General features: G+C 29.5%; 2 protein-coding genes across 3 annotated transcripts; both read left to right on the forward strand.

Annotated features, from left to right (window-relative positions):
• The first annotated feature begins 10410 nt into the window (after positions 1–10410).
• On the forward strand, positions 10411–14261 carry LOC109187730. Its single transcript, XM_019338027.1, has 7 exons — positions 10411–11182; positions 11771–11908; positions 12101–12346; positions 12658–12771; positions 12993–13175; positions 13540–13757; positions 13870–14261. The coding sequence occupies exons 1-7, from the start codon at positions 10526–10528 to the stop codon at positions 14204–14206; spliced, it is 1893 nt and encodes a 630-aa protein (XP_019193572.1). The 5' UTR covers positions 10411–10525; the 3' UTR covers positions 14207–14261.
• Positions 14262–14359: 98 nt separating this feature from the next.
• LOC109187732 lies at positions 14360–16835 on the forward strand. Of its 2 annotated transcripts, none has more exons than XM_019338031.1 (4): positions 14360–14507; positions 14598–14698; positions 14790–15302; positions 16435–16835. In XM_019338031.1, exons 1-3 carry the CDS (start codon positions 14422–14424, stop codon positions 15287–15289), a joined length of 687 nt encoding a protein of 228 aa, XP_019193576.1. In that variant the 5' UTR covers positions 14360–14421; the 3' UTR covers positions 15290–15302; positions 16435–16835. The 2 variants fall into 2 exon arrangements, with proteins under 2 accessions (XP_019193576.1, XP_019193575.1); XM_019338030.1 differs by lacking the exon at positions 16435–16835 and adding an exon at positions 15444–16117.
• The last annotated feature ends 640 nt before the right edge of the window (positions 16836–17475 follow it).

Raw genomic sequence — 17475 nt, forward strand, 5'->3', positions numbered from 1 at the left:
TATTTTAAACAATAGTAAAGGTAAATTAAAAATGGAACAGAAATATTTCAATAATAATATTCTACATCACCAATTAAAAATAAAACTAAAATTAGGTTAAAATACCATTGCATATGATATTCTAATTGATTAATTGACGGAAAATAAAAAGAATAATTGGTTGAAAATGAATATGATATTACTAATTGACTGATATTTTACGATGATATATTTTCACCCGAGTCACCCATTCTAATGGACTGAAGATGTTAGCTATAGACGATGACGGACAAGATTATGCTGTTACTACCAATGTCGTCTACAATATGAGGTTTTAATAATGTGTAAATACAATTGGTGATATTATGTTTTTTTTTTTAATGACAAAATTGCTATATATCTACACACAAAAAAAAATAAAAATTTTTAAAGCAATTTAGACAAAAAAAATAAAAAATAAAAAAATTCATACAAATGAATTAGGATAGCAATTCATTCCTATAACTGAGTTCCACGAGCACGTGTGTCTAATTTATAAAAATACTAAACAATGATAAATAAAAACTTCAAAGTTACAACACTGCATGCGTATATCTACACATTAGCTATTAATTTGAGCAATTATTTGTTTAAATTCAAGCAACGATAACATCAAAACATATAAACGATCCAAACTATATCTTCAATTGCACTATATAATATTTAATGTTCTAATTTAAATAATTATATATCAATCCAGATATTCTTAATATATTACAACAAATTCACGGGCGAAACCATATCTTTAATTGCACTATATAATATTTGAGTTATTACTGAAAAAATCAGTCTTTAATCACGGTTAATTGTATGTTACTTTTTTCCGAGTCACCCATCCTGATAGTCTGATAGTTTTAACTTTAGACGATGATGGATAAAATTCCGTTACTACTACCAATGTCGTCTAGCTATAAAGAGATTTTCAATAATGTATAATTTAAGCCATTGATATTATGTTTTTTTTTTATATACAAAAATGACAAAATTGCTATATAGCTGATCTACATAGAAAATATATCTTCCGTATAAATAATTTATATAACTGAGTTGCTAGACAACGAGCTAATTAGCCCAATTAATACAAATTATAAACACTGATATATAAAATCTCTAAAGTCACAACACCGAATGCATATATCTACACGTTAGTTATTAATTGGGCAATTATTTATTCGAATTCAAGCATTGATAACATCAGAAAACATAATCGGTGCAACTCAATTCTTCAATTATATTATATAATATTCGATTTTATAATTTATACAATTGTATATCGATATAAATATTTTTAAAATTTTATAACAAATTCATTCCGTGCAACGCACGGGCGCAAATACTAGTATATATAAAAAGTAAAATCCTCCTAGCCAAGTTTTCCTCCCAAAACTTAGAGGCATTTTTGTAATATCAAATATTTAGACAAATATGGCATTTTAATAATATTAAAGATTTTACCTTTCTTGAGATCTCTTACCATTTTATAATTTCAATACTAAACCCTTTTGATCTCATCCATTGTGTATAAATACACCTTATATGACCATACACAACCCCAACTAAGGTTAATTATTTTATTGATTTTTGCTAATCATCCTGTGATCTTCCACAGTTGAGGTTGATGCGTGATTTGCACTGGTGAGGTTTTCATTATCTTAGTTTCTTTAATTTTTTCTTCTTTTTGGGTTTTATTTTGTTTTTATTCTTTTGTATTTTCTGATTTTTAAACAACAAAAGTGGTTCGTAAGAAAAAATGTTGATATATTCTTTTTTTTTTTGTCTATTTTTGTAGAGAAGATACGGATCTAGAAAGATTGATCGGGAAGCAATAGACTTCTAATCATCCTGTGATCTTCCACAGTTGAGGTTGATACGTGATTTGCACTGGTGAGGTTTTCATTATCTTAGTTTCTTTTATTTTTTCTTCTTTTTGGGTTTTGTTTTGTTTTTATTTTTTTTTTGTATTTTTTGATTTTTAAACAACAAAAGTGGTTCGTAAGAAAAAATGTTGATATATTCTCTTTTTTTTTTTGGTCTATTTTTGTGGAGAAGATACTATACGGATCTAGAAAGATTGACCGGGAAGCAATAGACTTCTAATCATCATGTGATCTTCCCCAGTTGAGGTTGATACGTGATTTACATTGATGAGGTTTTCATCATCTTAGTTTCTTTTATTTTTTCTTCTTTTTGGATTTTGTTTTGTTTTTATTTTTTTGTATTTTATGGTTTTTAAACAATAAAAGTGGTTCATAAGAAAAAATGTTGATATATTTTTTTTTTGTCTTTTTTTTTTTGTGTGGAGAAGATACGGATCTAGAAAGATTGATCGGGAAGCAAAAGAGTTCCTTGCTCATCAAGATGATAAAGTTTTGTGATCGAGGGACGAATTATGTGTATATGTAAATATATATAGACTTATAGAGGGAACCATACAAAGAATACAATAAAAACCAAAATGAAATTAAAAGCATTTTTTAGTTGTCAATATATCAAAGCATTGGACTTTGTTTCGATTCAATTTCTCCGTTTTTAAAGTGTACATTTTTTGTAATAAGAGAGTAGTTTGTCTTTCCCTTCAAGACGTTTTTCTTGCCATTTAATTTTTTTTTTTTAGGAAAAAAATGATTAAGTACTGTGACTTTTTTTTCAATAGAGTATTATTTTGATTTTATTCTTCATCTGACATTCCTTGATATAAAATCACTTTACTAATGTGAAATAATGTTATTGACTTACCATGTTTGCTTCGATATGCTAAGCCATTTAAAATTTAATACGGAGTAAAATTTATAATTGTAATACTTCCGTAATAATATTGAATAAATATTAATCATATGTTTAGATTTAATAATATGCAATAAAAATTACTATTATAAAATTTTTTGTAATATGGACACATTATTTTTAATTATTTCGATTTAATAATATTATATCTTATGTATAAAAATTCAAATAATACTTTTACAGGGCGTTTGGTTGGAGGGGGGAATTATGTGAGAAAAGAATTGTAATTCCATGGGAGTTGAATTACTGGGAATAAAGTGGGAATTTAAATTCCAGTGTTTGGTTGACAGGAATAGAATTACTGGGAATTTCAATTCCAATGTTTGGTATACATGGGAATTTCAATTCCAATGTGGGAATAAGTAGTATAAAGTCAAAAATGTCCATTATTGTTGTTAGACATTAATTTTAAGTTAAAAAAGGAAGGGGTAATGTTGACTCATCACTATCTTTTTTTCCCAGGAATTAAAATACCAGGGGGGGACATGGGATTTTAATTCCATGAAAATGGGGGAATTGCAATTCCATGGAATTGTAATTCCCTCCAACCAAACTACGGAATTTAATGGCCTTTGGAATTAGGTGGGAATTAAGTGGGAAGGGAATTTAAAATCCCTCCAACCAAACGCCCTGTTAGTACTATTGAATATTGATTGACTAACAATTATTTTAATTATTAAGGCAATTAATGGATATTTCGATTTAAAAAGTTTTCAAATATATAAATTATACATAGTAGCACTGAATCAATTAGTAAGACAATTATATTAGGTAATCTAATAAATAACTTACTTTTTAAATTATATCTCATCTTTAATCTTTAATAATGAATATTTTCTTAAAGTATATACATAGACTATGGTTATCAATATAAAATTAAAACTATACTCACCTAACACTTTGTACTCACCTGATTAATAACCTATATATATATATATATATATATATATATATATATATATATATATATAATGGATAATATTATTAGTACAAAATAAGTTATACTTACCTTAATAATTAATTATTAATATTATTACCTAATAATTATATATTGTTACCTTTTTCGGTGTAATTATTATGGTAATTTATATACATATATATTTTTATACTTAATGTATAATATATTGGCATGAAAAAAATTATACTTATCTTAATATATAATTAATTTTTAATATAATTTCCATATTTTTATTAAAGATAATTATTTTGATAATTTTTCTTTCATTATTTTGTGTGATTATTATGGTAATGTATTTAAATTTTGGAAGAGATTATTACAAATATTATAATTAATATAAGTAATATAATTAATGAAATTATTATGGTAATTGTCACAATATTTGGTAATTATAATTAATATAATTAAAGAAATTGAGAAATATAAGATTTCTTCCCTAGAAATATTTGTGACAATTTAGTTAAATTACAATAATAAAATATGAAATATAATTAAAGAAATGAAATTATTAAATTAACAAAACATGAATATTTCTAATCATACATACACTTATGCACTATAATAATCATGCAAAATTTAAATGCAACTTTTTAAATTTTTAAATGTAATTTTTTAATTATAAATCTATCAATATAAATTATAATTAATGAAATTATATTATAGAATTTTCCTATTTTCATTTTAATAAATATTATGTGTATATAAAATGAATTATACAATCATATAAGGAAATACGTCGGATTAGAGTTTAAATTTATTCATACAAATTTTAGAATTTACATTTTTTTTTTATAAAACTAATCAAATGTTAATGTTAATAATAATAAGAAGAATTTTAAAATCAGAATTATAAATTAAGTATTAGGGTAATAATTAATCTATATATATTATATATTATATATTATTATTATTATTATATAAAAACAAAATCATCCCTTTTCAAAAAAAAAAAAAAAAACAACAAAATCATCCAATTTCATTTTCCCGCCCAAAATTTTGTAGTAAAGCTTATTTGGTAAGTAAATGTCTAATGGAAATTAAAAAAAAAATCTATTAATTGGTAATATTACATAATTGGTAACATTATGTATGGTATTATATTCTATAATATAATAATATAATTGATAATATTATTGTTCAAGTATAATAAAAATCCTATGTAATAATGTAATAATAAAAAAAATAAAAATAAAATTAAAATAATAACAATAACAACAATAATAATAACAATAACAACAAATTTAATAATCCAAACAAAACTATATACAAAATAAATTTAAAATTAAAAAAAAAAAAAAAAAAAAAGAAGAAGAAGAAGGAAGAAGACAAAGGTGGCTTCCCTTTGTAAATGATGTGGGATCATTTTGATTCCACATTGAAAATGTTTGAAAAGATGAGCTCTTAAACTCCTCTATATAAGAGGGGCATTTACAAACATATAATTGCTTGCCCATCAATATGGGCAAGTATTGAGAAGTCCAAAGACTTTTTTATTTTTATTTTTTTTTATTTTTTTTTATTTTAGTACTATTAACCTAACAATTTATGCTGTGGATATGTGTCCACCTTGCAATGTAGACACAGTTCAAAAATTGTTCATAATTATTAATATATAATTCAAAAAATTATGAACATATAGTTCTATAATTATGAACATAGTGTTGTGAACATAATTATGAACATATAGTTATGTAATCATGAATATAGAGATTCAATAATTGTGAATATGAAGTTAAAAATTATGCATATATATCTTTATAATTATGAACATATAGTTCAGTAACTATGAATTTAGAGTTCTGTAATTATAAATATAGAGTTCAATACGTACTTATGAATATGAAGTTCAAAAATTATGAATATTATAATAATGAACATATAGTTTAGTAATTATAAACATAGAACTGTGTCCACCTTGCAAGGTGGACACGGTTCCACAACATAACTATTCGATTGACCCTGTAACATGTAAACTTTCTCAACCTATTGAAACCCAACGTGTCAAAGGGCTCTTATTTAAGAAATCTTATCTTAATGGCTTCTTATTTTAGTTTTTTTTTTTTAATTTTTTTTTAAATTTATTAGGGGGTTTGAGAAAGATTAACCCAAAATGTATATGAGTTGTTTTAATTTTTAGCAGTTTGGAGCAAATTGCTAAGTTATTAAATAATATTTTTGGTGTTTTGATTAAATATAAAATGTTAAACAGACGAATTTATTAAAATTTTGACGAATTTGCCAAATAATCAGATTACAACAACAACAACAACAATAATAATAATAATAATATAAAAAAAAAACTATATACAAAATAAAATTAAAATTAATCAAAAAAAAAAAAAAAAAAGACAAAGGCGAGCCACCGGCACCCTTTGTAAATGATGTGGGATCATTTTGATCCCACATTTAAAATGTTTGAAAAGAGAGAGCTCATTTATATAAGAGGAGCAATGAGACTCTTATAAACATAATTGCTTGCCCATCAATGTGGTCAAGTATTGAGAAGTCAAAAGGTTCTTATTTAAGAAGCTTTAACTTTGTCTTCTTATTTTAGTTTTTATTTATTTATTATTAGTAGGGGCTGTGGAAGATTAACCCAAAATGTATGTGTTGTATTAGTTTTTAGCTGTTTGGAGCAAATTATTGAGTTATTATATAATATATTTTGATTTTGATATTTTGATGTTTTGATTAAAGTTAAAATGTTAAAATGACGAATTTATTATAATTTTAGCGAATTTATCAATAATCAAATTAAAAATAATAATAATAATAATAATAATAATAATAATAATAATAATAATAATAATCCAAACAAAACAATATACAAAATAAAATTAAATTTAAAATTAAAAATAATAAAAAGAAGACAAAATGGATCCACGGGCTCCATTTGTAAATAATGCTAGATCATTTTGATCCCATATTGAAAATGTTTGGAAAGATGAGTTCTTGAGCTCCTCATCCCACATTGAAAATGTTTGGAAAGAGGAGTTCTTGAGCTCCTCTTACAAACATAATTGTTTGACCATCAATGTGGGCAAGTATTGATAAGTCCAAATGCTCATGTTTTATTTTTGAGTACTATTGACCCGACAAATTATGATGTGAAACTATGTCCACCTTGCATGGTAGACACGGTTCTAAAATTGTTCATAATTATGAATATATAGTTCTATAATTATGAACATATAGTTATGTAATTATGAATATAGAGATTCAATAATTGTGAATATGAAATTCAAAAATTATGAATATATAATTTTATAATTATGAACATATAATTAAGTAATTATGAACATATAGTTTTGTAATTGTGAATATAGAGTTCAATAATTATGAATATGAAGTTCAAAGATTATGAATATATAGCTTTATAATTATGAACATATAATTCAGTAATTATTAACATAGAATTGTGTCCACCTTGCAAGGTGGACACGGGTTCCACAGCATAACTATTCGATTGACCTGTTACATATAATATATGTTCACCTATTGAAGCCCAACGAGTCAAAAGACTCTTATTTAATAAACCTTATCTTAGTGGCTTCTTATTTTAGTTTTTTTTTTTTTTTAAAATTTATTAGGGGGTTTGGGAAAGATTAACCCAAAATGTAGATGTATTGGTTTAGTTTTTAGCAGTTTGGAGCAAATTGCTAAGTTATTAAATAATATGTTTGGTGTTTTGATTAAATATAAAATGTTAAACATTTGAATTTGTTAAAATTTTGTCGAATTTGCCAAATAATCAAATTACAACAACACGACGACGATAACAACAACAACAACAACAAAAATAATAATAATAATAATAATAATAATAATAATAATAATAATAATAATAATAATAATCCAAATAAAATTAAAATTAACAAAAAAAAAAAAAAAAAAAAAAGACAAAGGGGAGCCCGTCCCTTTGTAAATGATATGAGATTATTTTGATCCCACATTGAAAATGTTTGAAAAGATAAGCTCTTGAACTCCTCTATATAAGAGGTACAAACATAATTGTTTGTCCATCAATGTCGCAAGTATTGAGAAATTAAAAGGTTCTTATTTAAGAAACCTTAGATTTGTCTTCTTATTTTAGTTTTTATTTATTTATTCATTATTTATTATTTATTAATTATTAGTGGGTTGGGAAAGATTAACCCAAAATGTATGTATTGTTTTAGTTTTTAGCAGTTTAGAGCAAATTATTAAGTTATTAAATAATATTTTTGGTGTTTTGATTAAAGATAAATTGTTAAAATGACGAATTTGTTAAAATTTTGGTGAATTTTTCAATCTCAATTTTTTAAAATTGTCAATAATAATAATAATAATAATAATAATAATAATAATAATAATAATAATAATAATAATAATAATAATAATAATAATAATAATCATCATCATCATAATCATCCAAACAAAACGATATACAAAATAAAATTAAAATTAGAAAAATAAGAAGAATGATGTGGGATCATTTTAATCTCATATTGAAAATGTTTGGAAAAATGAGCTCTTGAAAATGTTTATAAACATAATTGCTTGCCATCAATGTGGGCAAGGAGTGAGAAGTCCAAATTTTTTTTTTTTTTTTTTTTTTTTAGAAGTAAATGAATATTAAAAATAGAAAGAAAATATTTCAATAATAATATTTCACATCATGAAGGAGTAAATGCATATTATTAAAAATAGTAAATGTAAATTAAAAATGAAACGAAAATATTTCATTAATAATATTCTACACCATCAAATTTAAATGTAACGGAAATTAGGTAAAAATATTAATACATCTATATTCTAATTGACTGAAAATTTTAAAAGGAAATGAATATTAATAATTGACTGCAAATAAAAAAATGCTCCATAATTGACTAAAAAAATGACCAGATCATTGCATTTTAATTAAAAATGAAATGAAAATTAAAAATTGGAGAAAAATATTTCAATAATAATATTCTACATTATCAATAGTAAATGCATATTTTAAACAATAGTAAAGGTGAATTAAAAATGAAACGGAAATATTTTAATAATAATATCTACAATTCTACATCATCAATTAAAAATGGAACGAAAATTAGGAAAAAATATCACTACATTTGATATTCTAATTGATTAATTGACTGAAAATAAAAAAGAATAATTAGCTGAAAATGAATCCGATATCACTAATTGATTGAAAATATAAAAGGATAACTAATCGAGTAATATTCTACCATTATATATTTTAATCCAAGTAATCCGTCCTGATGGATTGAAGGTGTTAGCTCTAGACGAAGATGAATAGGATTGTGTTGTCACTACCAATGTCGTCTACAAAGAGGTTTCAATAATGTGTAAATATAATCGGTGATATTAAGTTTTTTTTTTTTTAAATAAAAAAATTGTTATATATCTAGACAAAAAAATATATCTTCCATACAAATGAATAAGGATACTAATTCATTTCTATAATTGAGTTGTTAGAAACGAGCACATTTTACTAATTTATGAAAATTCTAAACAATGATAAATAAAATCTTCAAAGTTATAACACCGTATGCGTACATCTAGACATTAGCTATTAATTTGAGCAATTATTTGCACAAATTCAAGCAATGATACCATCAAAATATATAAACGATCCAAACCATATATTTAATTGCACTATATAATATTTGATGTTCTAATTTAAATAATTATATATCGATTCATATATTCTTAATATATTACAACAAATCAATTCCGTGCATCGCACGGGTGCAAATAATAGTATATATTAAACCAAATATATTTTTCTAAAATAATTGATTTAATTAAGCACTATATATTAAACCAAAAACGTTTTACTATGAGGTATCATTTAATTTAATTATTTTAATATAATATAAATTCTATCACTTGTATTATTTATTTATTTATTATTAAAATTATTTAATGTAATTATAATTTTAAACTATCTACTTTTGTGCATGGTAGGTAACTAGTAAGAATGTATATATAAGGAAAATATTATATGGACTCCCAATTTTACTCATAATTTTTACTTCTTCTCACAAATTCTTAATATAGACATTTTTTATGGGACTCACATGATGTGAATATTATATCATTCTTTTTCATGCCAGGGAGTAAAAGTAAGGAGTAGAATTTAAAAGTACATGTAATATAACTCAATTTATAAAATTCATCAGACAATAATGTAATCCCTCTATTATACTCATGGTCAAATCAATTATTTCTTCTTTGTTTATTTCTATTAGTATTTTCTTATAATTTTTAAATTTATTTTTTTTATATTTAATAATATTTTTAATATAATTTTTAAATATATAAATTTTAAATACTAATTCTAAACTTAATATTATGAAAAATTAAATTATAAATAACTTGAGTCAAGTTTAGTTAATCAAATCTACCACATAAAATGAACAAAGATAATACGAGTTTAATTATTGTTAACACTTTTTCAGTTGTGTTAGTCAAAGATAATTTTCTGTTACTACACAAGAGTAGAATTGCTCATTTTACACTTTCAATAGGAATGATATCTCTAGTTTGCTTTCAAAAAATAGTAATGTACGATTTTTTAGTTAAAAAATCCAACTCATTTCAAAATTCGTTAAAAAAATATTGGGAACTGTTTTTTTTTTTTTAACGCTTAAAAATCTTGCTGTTTTCACACGAAATGGGGAATTACAGAACAAGCGGGAACTTGCAGAGTTGCAGCTGAGGGGAGTGCCGAATTAGTTTTGATTGGTGAGATATCGCCGCCGTCGCCGCCGCAGAATGCCATGGAATTGGCTTCCCAATCGCATATCCACCTCTTCCTCCTCCCTACTAAACCTAACTACTCACTCTCATCAGCTCATCTTCGCTGCCGTACCAACTACTGGTGAAATATCTTTCCATCGCTCGCCTTCGTCCTATTTTGATTCAATTTTCACCATCTCTTTTTCTCTGAAGAAGAGGGCCTATCCTCATACTTATCGTCTCCGGCGGAATTTGAAATTTGCTCCGTTGGTGCCGCGCTGCTCGTCGTCTTCTTCAAATGGGGAAGGTAAAGGAGAAGAGGAAGTAAAAATTGGCGAAGCAAGGGATGCGCTTTGCGATTATCTTCAACAACTCGGGGTTTCCACGGAGGAAGCCATGGAGATCGTTCTAGCTGCTCCCAACTACCTGCGGATGCTTATTGACAGTGTTCAAGACCTCGACGAACTCTCCTTGTGGAATTCATGGACCAACTCTGCAGCCACAGTTCCGCACTCACAGCTAACGCCGCCTCCGCCGCCGTCTTTTAGGACTAAGGTCTACGAAATGGCTCAACAGAAAGGTGATAAGGGTATGCTTCCCTACTTAGAGAGCACTGGCCTCACTCTCTCTTCTGCAACTCACCTTGCTCGCTATCTCTCCTCTTCCCACACACTTCCTGACCTCATTCGCAAGGTATTATCGTCAGAACATCGTTTTTTTCTTTTTCTGTTTTGTGCATCCATTTATTATCTGTATTATGGTCATGAAATTACTGAGTTATAAGTAGCTTATGGCCTTTCACCCTGCCTGGTTAATTGTTTAGTTACGGATGGATTCTCAATCAGTACATTTAATGTTTTCTTTTACCGGAATTTTATTGTGAGAGGAACATGATACTATCTTTTATTTTGCAAATGCCTTTCATTTTTTTTCCCAAGAGCTTTTGCTCGTTCTATCTTTTGATAATTTGTAAGTGAGTTGGTTGTAATTTCAGCTTATGATATCAAACATTTTTCATTTGAAGAGGGGTGAGTTTTCCTCAACATTCTGTGTAGGTTATGTGAATATGTTATAGACAATTGTAACCTTAGTATATTCTGGAGGACAAGAAGTTGATGCCTAACATATGGAAATGTCTATAGGGATTAATATGCAGTGAAAGCATTCAATTTGGAAATAATCTTCTCTCTGTGTGTTTGTATAACAAGGCTTCTGGATTTTTCATCAATTATATTTTCCATAATTTTGAGCAGTTTGCTAATTTTTTTTATTTGATTATAGGTTAAATATTTGAAGGAAGTATTATTTTCTCACAGTGATGATGAAAGAAGTATTGGTAAAAGTGCCCAACGAATGATGATGCATCTATCTATTTCTATTGATGAAGACGTGCAACAAACCTTGTCATTCTTTGAGAAGGCGAGTATGCCTTCTTGAGTTCTTGCTATTATGATCATTTAGCTTTATTATCTCCTACTCATCCACCTAAATTTCTCATTTTATCAGTTTCAGACTTTCTGTGATAATTTTAAGTCATACCTAGATCTTTCTTTCAGTGTTATAATGATTTTTAGAAATACCTAAGAATTTATTCTTATATGCTTTACACAGATCCAAGCAAGGCGTGGAGGTCTAGAGTTGCTAGGCTCCAAAGATGGTTCTTTCCGATATCTTATTGAATCATTTCCACGCCTTTTATTGCTGCCCTTGGAGACTAAAATGAAGCCCATCCTGGAATTCCTTGAGGAAATTGGAATTGCCCATGGATTCAAGAGACAAATTCTACTACTCTTTCCGCCAATTATTTTCTATGATGTTGAAGAGGACATAAGACCAAGATTACACTCTTTTCTTAAAGTATGGCTTTCTTTGTAGGATTAAGCAATATGTTTTTGTTTCATATTTGCAATTCTATCTAATTCCCAAAGTTTATATTATTACATTTAATGGAGTATTTAGAAAGGCGATAAACTTAAATTAACTTTGTCCTGTAATTGCTCCATTAAAACTAAAAGATCTTTGCCCCAGCTATAAACCTAAGAGAATTCTCTGTCTCTGTCTGACTCTTAAATGGTTGTTTTACATTGCATGTCAGATATTATATGATTATTGGGTTAACCAAAAGGTATTGCTCCTAGTGAATGAACATTTTCTGAAATGTCTTCCAGGTTGGTGCAACTGACAAAGATTTTGGTAAGATGTTACTCAAGTATCCATGGATTCTTTCTGCAAGCATTCTGCAAAACTATGAGAGGATCCTAGATTTCTTCAATAAGGAGAAGGTACTAGATTCTTGAATTACCATTTACAACCATTGTCCTTTTATCAAAGCTCTAAAGTATGTTGGTACATTATTATTCTTCTGCACTTTCACATTGTAATTTATTACAATATGAAAATCAGTCCTGCACATTCCCCATACTTTCCTTCCTAATCTAGTTTACACGTCAATTTTTCTATTTGCTTTTCTTTTGTTTTACTGGAAGCACTTTTCTCCTAGCAGGTACCCAATGCTAGTGTAGCCCGTGCAATTAAAAGATGGCCACTACTTTTAGGTTGTTCAGTTGACAAGCTGAAGTTGATGCTTGAACAATTTCAAGACTTGGGCATCGTAAACAAGAAGGTGGGTAAGGTTATTGCTACAAGTCCTCAGCTATTGGTGCAGAAACCTCAGGACTTCCTCAAGGTAAGGGACATTTAAAAGCAACTAAGCAAGTAAATCAATAAAATTAGTTTAGACACTTGTAGCAACTGTAAATCAATCTTCCCTTGCAATAATGTACTGATTATGGTTCTTTCCTACCACATAGTTTTCCCTGTGCAAACATATACACACTATAGCTCCAGTACTCCACCTTTAAAATATACCAAAGTCCTTGACATTGATGTATAGGCTAGAATGGAGAATAGTTATCTTTTGCAACCTTGATATCTTTTTATTTTGTTTGTTTGATCAAGTCTTTGTTTACTTGCTATTGTTTAACTTGGCTTTTCTCTTTCATGTCTAAGGTTCTTGATCTTGATAAAAAAAAATTCACTTCCATATCCAGGTGGTTTGCTTCCTTAAAGATTTGGGAGTTGATGAGGATACCATTGGTAGAATACTTGTTCGCTGCCCTGAACTCTTTGCTTCAAGCATTGAGAGAACTCTTGAGAGAAAGCTTGGTTTCCTAAATGATATCGGAGTTTCTAGGCATCATTTCCCCAGGGTTATCAGGAAATATCCTGAGTTCTTAGTATGCGATGTCGATGAAGCTTTACTTCCAAGGTAAGGATCTTTACTGCTGTGCTGCATGTGGCAATGGGAGATTGGGAGTGCCAGTTATTGCCTAGATTTGATAAGAAATCAAAAATTGTTTACTTTATTGCAATTTGGACAGGATAAAGTATTTGATGCATGCTGGGATTTCAAAGCGGGACGTATCATTCATGGTCCGTAGATTTTCACCATTACTCGGGTACAGCATTGAAGAAGTTTTGAGGCCGAAGCTTGAATTCTTACAGAACACAATGGGAAAGTCGATAAACGAAGTGGTGGATTATCCAAGATACTTCAGCTACTCATTAGAGAAGAAGATAAAACCCAGATATTGGGTGCTCAGGCGTAGTAATGTAGATTGTAAATTGAAAGATATGCTAGGCAAAAATGACGAGGAGTTCGCAGCAGAGTTTATGGGAGTCGGAAGGATGCTTGTTCCCCTTCCCCCTTCACACTAGCTCTTGCTCTCTGCAATACTTAATAATAATTTCTAATGATTAATGATTAATTTGTCTGGCAATACTCGTTACTTTCTGGGCCATATTTCCTAGGCCCACTAACACTGCCATCTTCCCTCCCTGAGATATAACCGCTCAAAACCGATTCCGGGGCTTTACGACTGTGGCTGTTTCTGTCTCTTTTACCCATTCTACTTTTTGTTGCAGCAGATAATATGGGCGACGTTCTGAGCAAGGCCGCTGATGGTGTCGGAAATGCCTTGGCTGCTCCCTTAAAGGCTATGCTGGGAGGATCATGCGAGTATGTATTTTTCCTTTGAAAATAATCTCCATATTTTAAACCATAAATTCCTAATTGAATCCAGGTTCTCTTTCCCGTTGAGTTTCGCAGGGATGTTTGTTCCGGAGTATGGGATATTACTTGTTTCATCACTCATCTATGTGTATCCGATTTGATGAGGCTGTTCATGATTCTGATTCTGTGCTACATAAGTAATAATAGTTAGCCGTGATTTTTTCGATTTCTTAATCGAATTACTGTGTTTGCTGGAGTTGAAAACTGATGACGATTCTCCATGTCCAGCTTTGCTGTTCTTCTACCTCTTTTTCAAATTGGGGGTATGCCAATGCGTAGGAAAAACTGTCTGCAAAATGTATTGTTCCGCGTGCAAGGCTTACTGCTCTGCACTGGGGTGCATGGCATGTTTCTTCTGGCATAAACTAACCAACGTTAAGCGTGTTAACCGCCGCCGACGGCGCCGGCGCCGCTTCCCCGACGTCGAGACCAGTGATAGTTCCACCAGCGGAGGCGGCGGCTCTGATAGAGATGCAAGCGTCTCTAGAAAGAGAAAGGTGATTACCAAGGAAATGGAGAGTAGTCGTCATCATAATCATCACAGCCGCCACCGCCACCGCCACCATCATCGTAGGATGAACGGAAGACAATTTGGCGTTGAGGTTAAGGGTAGGCCTCTGAAATTAAAGAAATTGAGACATCATCGTCGTCATCATCATCATCCAAGGAAGAACACCGTTGCTCTTGGGACAGAGACTGCATCCTTCAAAAGGAGACGACTCGTGTAACTTTCTCCGTATGGTAATTTTTTTAAATTAAAATATTATTTGTAAATTAATTCATCTAATTTTAAATTAATTACCGTAGATAAACTTTTTTTTTTTTTTTAATTTCCAAATTTAATATTCCTTAACATTTTTGCGTTGCCCTATTTATAAATAGAGGAGGTTAAAACTTAAAATGGAGCCTTCAAAACCTTATCCTTTGTTCTTCACTGTAAAACCCTCCGTCAGGGTTTTTCATTCTATCCAAACAAAAATCTGTAAATGGAGCGTCCGAAGTTCGGGAATTCAACGGCGGCAGAGAGCAACGCCGGCGGCCAAGGGAATGATAAGAAGAAGAGGGTTAAAAAAATGCCGGGGCCGAAGGAGATGGTATCTCACTACGAGTCCCAGGGTATGGGCACCGAAGAGGCTTCCCTAAAAGTGATTGAGGATCTCCAGAAGGTTCTGTTCAGGATGGCCGTAACTTCCAGAGAAAATGGAGGCGACACCGGTTCCGCCGCCGGTACTGCTTCGAGAAAGCTGGAGTCGATAAGCTCGAGGTTGATCAGCCTGGACATGAAAATGGACTCCAAGCCTAGCTATCCTCAAACCCTAGCTATTGGGGTTGCTTCTGGCGCACTTGTTCAGCTCTTCCCTCATGTCGCCGGTGCTGCTGTCAACATTTGGAATGCCGTTCGCTCTGCTACTAAATCTAATCCTTGAGTTTCAGTTTTTGGTTTAAATTGCGATGATACGAGCAATTATTTGTCTCTTATTAGTTTTGATTCGTTCTGAGTATGCATTCACTTCAAATCTTTATTTCTTCGGTAATTTGGAGTGAAATTCCCCCCAGTGAGCTGATGTTCTTTGATCTTAAAAGGAAAAGATAATTAAAATTTATTCTAGATCCTCTCTCTCTCTCTCTCTCTGCTTTTAGAAGTTAACTTTGTTTTCTTATTCATTTATTTTAAAGAAATTTGTAACATTGCTGTGGGTTTTGCTGCCTAGAGATGCACTTTCTTTAGTCATATAGTAACTTGAGTAATCCTGGTTTTTGGTAGTCTTCAATTGGATTTTGTAGTTCTCTAAGATCTTATGATTGCATTTCTCAATGCAAACAGTACTCGAGCATATGATCAACCTGCTTATGTGTTTAAGAGTATTTGCAGGCTTGCAGCTGGAGCAGTGCTCTGTAATGTAAATCATACCAAATTGATCCCTGATTTTCTTTTCTGCAAGCAATCACTGCTTTTGGATTTCAAAGGTATGTTTTTATGGTGTTGTCTTGAAAGCTGAAACTATGTTAAGATTGTTAAGCACACGTCAATTTGGGCTGTTCAACTGTGGGCTGTTCAACTGCTTCTGACAAATCGATACTGGCTGTGTGAACTGAAATCTTCTGGTGGTAATGATGGGCACTCCAATAGCTTGATCTGACTAGTTTTAAGAACAAAGTTTTACATGACATAATCTTGGTTTTTGACATCACAAGGATGCCATTTAGTTTATTAAAATTCAGAAAACAAGTAATGCCTATATTCTATCCAGAAATGCATAAGGTTTAGATGTGAGGTAAGTATAAACCTATTTGATTCATAAGGAGGGGAAGGTTACACGTTCCCTCCATAAAATATTAAAAGATTATTTTATTTCTTGTGTGTGTGTGTGTGTGTGTTTTTTTTTTTTTTTTTTTTTTTAATGAAGTTCGTGTAAATTGTATTTTTTTAAGAATGAATTTGGCAATATACACACTAATTTATGTAGTTGTTTTGTAAAGAATAAATTTCACTTTTGGTCATATAATTATTATACATGAATCACATTTGGTCCTTCTATTAAAATTTTCTAATTAGGTGCATGACTATGTAATTTGTATTATATTTGGTTTTGTCGTTCAATTTTTCAGGCAAACTATTACAGAAAGTGCTCTTCATCTTCCAGAAGAAGCAAATGTTGTGCTCCTTTCGAAAATGTTGTGCTCCTTTCGAAAGGAGCACTTTCAACAATAGTTGATTGAGAAATTGAACGGCAGGCTCCATCCGGAAGAAGCAAATGCAATGCTCTTTCGGAAGGAGCACTTCTGGCAATAGTTGATCGGAAAATTGGATGGAATGGTCAAATGTGATACAAATTACAAAATCATGTACATAATTAGAAAATTTTAATAGTTAATGACCAAATGTAATGTATAATAGTCAAGGGAGCAAAAG

This window comes from Ipomoea nil, unplaced genomic scaffold, assembly GCF_001879475.1.
Source record: "Ipomoea nil cultivar Tokyo-kokei standard unplaced genomic scaffold, Asagao_1.1 scaffold1421, whole genome shotgun sequence".
NCBI classification, from domain to species: Eukaryota; Viridiplantae; Streptophyta; class Magnoliopsida; order Solanales; family Convolvulaceae; genus Ipomoea; species Ipomoea nil.

Excerpts from the sequence above, each read along its gene's own strand:
- LOC109187732 (XM_019338031.1), top strand. The coding sequence starts at position 14,422 with ATGGGCGACGTTCTGAGCAAGGCCGCTGATGGTGTCGGAAATGCCTTG. Across the intron at positions 14,508-14,597 it reads ATGCTGGGAGGATCATGCGA|GGATGTTTGTTCCGGAGTAT; the intron begins GTATGTATTTTT and ends TGAGTTTCGCAG. Across the intron at positions 14,699-14,789 it reads TCTGATTCTGTGCTACATAA|CTTTGCTGTTCTTCTACCTC; the intron begins GTAATAATAGTT and ends CTCCATGTCCAG.
- LOC109187730 (XM_019338027.1), top strand. The coding sequence starts at position 10,526 with ATGCCATGGAATTGGCTTCCCAATCGCATATCCACCTCTTCCTCCTCC. Across the intron at positions 11,183-11,770 it reads TTCCTGACCTCATTCGCAAG|GTTAAATATTTGAAGGAAGT; the intron begins GTATTATCGTCA and ends ATTTGATTATAG. Across the intron at positions 11,909-12,100 it reads CCTTGTCATTCTTTGAGAAG|ATCCAAGCAAGGCGTGGAGG; the intron begins GCGAGTATGCCT and ends TGCTTTACACAG.